This window comes from Pollicipes pollicipes, unplaced genomic scaffold, assembly GCF_011947565.3.
Source record: "Pollicipes pollicipes isolate AB1234 unplaced genomic scaffold, Ppol_2.1 Scaffold_3447;HRSCAF=4054_pilon_pilon_pilon, whole genome shotgun sequence".
Lineage (NCBI taxonomy): Eukaryota > Metazoa > Arthropoda > Thecostraca > Pollicipedomorpha > Pollicipedidae > Pollicipes > Pollicipes pollicipes.
In genome coordinates this window covers 32359221-32364220 of record NW_023596297.1, presented here as the reverse complement: position 1 = coordinate 32364220, position 5000 = coordinate 32359221, and the positions used below count along the sequence as shown (strand labels likewise).

The window sequence follows — 5000 nt, the reverse complement described above, 5'->3', positions numbered from 1 at the left end:
GCCGCCGACTGGCTGGAAATCCCCCTCCGCGCTCGCTGAGCGTGACTGGCCTCCGGAACCGGGCAGGACTTCCCGGCAGCCGAGCCGGACGCGGCGGTGCGCCACCACGTGCCGCGGCGCGCCCGGCGGACGGCTCCGCTCCGTCCGCGGGCCGTGGAGGCGCGCCGCAGACTCGGAGCTGGCAGGCTCTCGACCGGGAGGCCTCGGAGCAGCAAGCAGTGGAGCACATCAGCTCGGCTCGCGGGCGGGTGACGGCCGCTGTCCTCCGCGGGGCGGCCGCCATACAGTGTGACTCATAGCGCATTCGCAGGCGGTGGTGCCGCCCGGACACCAGTCCCGCGCGCGTCCGGTGACAGCGGCCGGCGAACGGGTCGGCAGGACATCCCTTTGCAGCAAACACAGCAGCTGCCACAAGCCGCCCATGCGCTGGAAGCATCCGTCATACCTCCGGTCCGGCTGCAGCTGCAGCGACAGCACGTGAAGTGGTCGTGATGTGGCCCACCTCAACGGCAGGCCGTGTCAGATGTCTGTGACGCCGCGCAGCGACGGGGCGGCCGCGCACTTTCTGCGCCTGGCAGAGCGCAGAACACCTGGTTTCATCCGTGATACATCGGCCCTTAGAGCAGCACCATCCGCCCGGAGACGGGACGTCACGGGCGCCAGACGAGCGGCCAGATGGGGTGACACAGGGCCGCGCGCGTCAGGCGGCGACGCAGGCCGGGCCGGGCGGGGCCGGTTGGCCGACGACGCGAGCCAGGCCGACAGCTGACAGGGGCCAGGCGCGCAGCACGCGCCGGCGATGCGGCCACACGCGGCCGGGCCGGCGCGCCGGACGCACTCGCCGGCCGGCCGGCCGCGGTCACGCAGAGCAGGCTCGGGCCCAGGAGGAGGCAAGATCAAAGAGGAGTCGTCTGCCAGGTTGGAAATGGTCTCGGAAAATACAGCATTTAGTTTAGAAATACAGCTCTCGGGAAATTAGGCTTTTGTAGCAAAACTCAGCGATTAAATTCATTTCAGCCTGAAACACATGGCTTTGATGAAAACCGCTGAAAATGCATGTCAATAAAGCAAAACTGCCTGGCTCACTTAGGCGAAGACAGGATCTGTTTTTTCAGAGTTCTCCACTCGTGCCATTTTTAGGCGAATCCCGCCGAATGTTGTCGATCGCATCCGAACGAAGTGAATCACGCTGACTGTCATGAGGGAAAACGTGCACCCATGCGATGTTGTAAAGCGATTGCACTGAAAATCGCCGTGAAATTCTCCGGAGTTTGGACACCTCAATGGCGTGATCCGCTCGGTCGGAAGTGCTTGTTTATCCTGGCTGCCCAAACATTTCTAAACTCTGGAGTGAGGAAGACATTCGAACCAAGCTCTTGCTGCAGCAAAATATACAACGCCGCGTGATCAATGGCTCCGGTTCGGTGCTGAAGGGGGCAGTCATTTGAGAATGTGAAAGGAGGGAGCGATATTGCAGATTTGCGACATTCCAATCGGCGTACGCGTCAACGAATCCAGTGTTCCTCCTCCGCCAATCCTGTTCTCGTCGCTACCCGCTTTAATGTGAGGAAGAGTGTATGAGCAGAGTCCTCACAGAAAGTTCCGCCTAGCGTTTGAAAAAAACGTACACAGCAATTAGACAGAGAGGGGCGGAACAAAAAAAGAACTCGACACACGTCCAAGTCAGCGACGCAGAAGCGAGGAGAATGGGTGCAGATGGGCAAAGATTGGACAAAGATGAGTAAAGACACGGATGCCCCAGCAACGCCATCCAGAACCCATATCGCTGGACTGGGTAAAAGACGGCCTTTCTTGAGTTCTCGCTCCACATACATCTTTACCCACTCCTTACAGCCGTCAACACATCGACTTAAAACTAATGTGCTTATTTTGAATCTAGATCAACGAAGTGGAGTAAAACAGTCATGATGCGGCGTAGTGCCAGTCCATTTCGACAGAAGCACGTTCAGGCTCGGCAGTAAAGAATAACGAACGTGTTTTCGGCATAACTGCAGGCTATTTCGGAGTAGTTGCCTAACTTTGTAGGGCATAAAGACAAATTCGGTACGCTTTCAGTCAATTTGGCTCGGTGAGATATGGTTTCACCGATGATGTGATTACGCAGACGTGGTGTGCATTCTTCAGGAAAACGCGACAGGATGCCAGAACGTACAACGTAAGCTAATACACCCTCCATTTTAATGTTCGCCCGCTTAAGCGTATACCGTGAGATGCATTTGATGCGTTGCCATAGGCAAACGTGTGGCCAGTGTTAATCATTTAATGAATGAAACCTTGACCAAGAAACTCGCAAGAGCTGACCAGCTTTGAAGCAAACCGAAGTCTCCCTTGTTGCCATCGTTGTTGCACATTCACATTTTGCGCCTGCGCCAGCCCACATCGCACCCGTTAACATGACATCCGTGACCACTCTTCCTCTCTCCTCTCCCAAAAAAAGACAGAGACCGAGATCTCCCAGAACAGCACCACACTTAAATATCGCAGCCCGCGTGCGTTCATAGTTGATGAGCTCTCCATGCTTCCGATCGGGGTAACGCGATGTTTCTCTGTGGCTTCTTTATGTGGGCTAAATTTAGCCACATTGGGCTGACTAAATACTTGTTTTGACTATATTGCTCACGTCACTGAGCATTCAGAAATGAATGAAGAGTGCAATGTCACAGCGCAGATTCTTGAACAACTCCTGGACATTGGTACGTACATACGAACCCAGTTAAGCTTACGCTCGTGATTGCTCCCGGCCTCCAGTGCTTGTCAGTCTTTAGGGGCACCGGTCGCCATCACCGAGCACAAGCGGGGTCAAAGTGTAGACTTACGCGGCGTTTCGACTCCAGACGGTGCATATTCTCCCACAGTAGCGGCAGCGTAATGGATGAATAACGCAACACCCAAACCATTAGTCCTGACAATACGGATTTCCCTATCGCCCTGCGTGCAGCGACGATGTGGTGCTCTCACGTGGTGGCCATCTTGAACCTTGTGGCCCTAGTTGGCTCTGACAGTGACAGCTGTGAATCCGCAACCGTGGAGTTTTATAACACAACCTGGAATATCAAGGTCTTGAACTCGGAGCACTTCATCTGCAAAAATGTTCCACATTTTTGCTATTGCTTAGCAGCCGAAATTGCTTGGAGCTTGCCGAAATTTACTGCATATTTTGTTACTGGCGCGCATTAATTTCGCTTGCGAGAGCGGTAAAGACGAATTATCTTGCCGCTGTGCTGAGAAAATTGGGGTGTTGCTGCGGCGCCGGGGTGTTTGCGTTCCTGCCACCACTCACGCGGTTGTCGAGAACGGAGCGCCTTTACCGTAAAGCGGTTCGGCAGTTCTAAGCATGACGTGTTCGTTCTAAAATGCACGAGACCACGCCGCATGAGGATGGGGAAGGGTAAGCGAGGGCAGTATAGCCTTTCCACATCAACACATGTTTGAAGAGTGGAGCAGCGGGCAACGCTATATACAGAAAGATCCCCAAAAGCCATGGAAGAAAAACTGCGGCATAGAAAAGCGCAGAAGCCTGAAGCGTCGGTGAAGACCGCGGACGCATGTACCGAGTGATTTTGGAGTGTCAACGAACTCGGACTTCTTACCTATTCTTTCTGTGCTCTTGATTCCGTCACAGGCACTTCGTGTTTCCGAAGTCCCAACAACTAACCCAGGTCTCCCCAGCCAGCAGCACAACAAACTGACGCCAACAGAGCGGGGGTGATCTTGCTAGTAGATTTCCCGGGTTGTACGGTAGCACGTTTTTAAGTGTCTACATCACCTGAGTCTGTTAGCATAATACAGGCCAAAAACAGAGTTGCAAGACAAACCCATTTCAGAGACAGGGTGGCCGCTATTGCAGCAACAGGGTCAATACGCATATTAGGACTTCACGAATAATCAGGACAAATCAGCACTGGCAGGCCAGCGCTCCTGGTCTTGTTGGGTTGGACAAATGGAGAATAAAAGCGCGTGCTGTGTACAAGTACTTTGGTTGTTTGGACTAAGTACCATGTGCTCAAGGTACTCCAACATCAGTTTGTGTCCTCTTGAATCAGTTGTCTTGATGGCTGATGTTATGTGTATTCAACATGGCCACCTTCGCACATTTAATACCGACGCATGACCAAACGGCATGTGCGAAGTACGCCATCAACTTAAGGATTTTCATAGTGGATTATAATGCCGGCAAAGGCCTTTCAGCATTACTTCGCTGAGACGGAACAAGTCATGACATTATAGGCGTCTCCGACCGAGTAAATTATTGTTTTCTATGTGGTGTTGGCTGCATTTTTCATCCTCAGCAATGCCCCACAGCACATTTTGACGCATGTGCGGAAAGTTTTCATTTGATCGGCAGTCCATTGGCTTACCAAGGGCCCCCATCCTCACATAAAAACTGGCTCCTTTGCACAGCGAAGCGCGGCAGCCTTTTCGTGGGGTACGCCTCCCAGCCGCAGCTGATATGAACACTTGGCCCCAGACCGAACAGTACTGATCACCCCCGCAGCGGTGTGCTGGTGCGCTCACCTCATCCCACTTGATGAACTTCTGGCCCTCCTGCATGCACTGCGGCACGACCACCGGCTTCAGCTGGACCACGTGCACGGCGGGCCGGTAGCCGGCCATGGCTGCTGGCGACGACGACGGCGGCGGCGGCGGCGGGCTCCGGTCACAGGTAGCGGCCGCCGGCGACTGGCGGCCGCGGCGCCGGCCCGGGGGTCGCGCCGCCGACGCTCCTGCAGCACGCGGCGGCGCCCGGTGACGACGGCGCACGGCTCGACGACGCCGGCGCGGCGGCGCCGCCACGACGGGGCACGGCGGCACCCGGACACGACACAGCGGCACGGCGGCACCGGGACGCAAGACAGCGCCACATCGGCACTGGGACACGACACCGCAGCACTGGGAGTACGACACAGCGCCACTGGAATTACGACACAGAGGCACAAGGAATTACGACGTAGCGGCACTTCGATTACGACATGGCGGCA

The 5000-nt window shown here is 55.4% G+C and overlaps 1 protein-coding gene across 1 annotated transcript in view; it reads right to left on the bottom strand.

Moving 5' to 3' along the window:
• Positions 1–4693, bottom strand: part of LOC119091733 (1-phosphatidylinositol 4,5-bisphosphate phosphodiesterase classes I and II-like) — an 82217-nt gene extending 77524 nt beyond the window's left edge. The window contains 1 exon segment of the mRNA XM_037214585.1: positions 4537–4693. Within this exon segment, the coding sequence (XP_037070480.1) occupies positions 4537–4635 (99 nt within the window). The 5' untranslated portion in view covers positions 4636–4693.
• Positions 4694–5000: the final 307 nt, after the last annotated feature.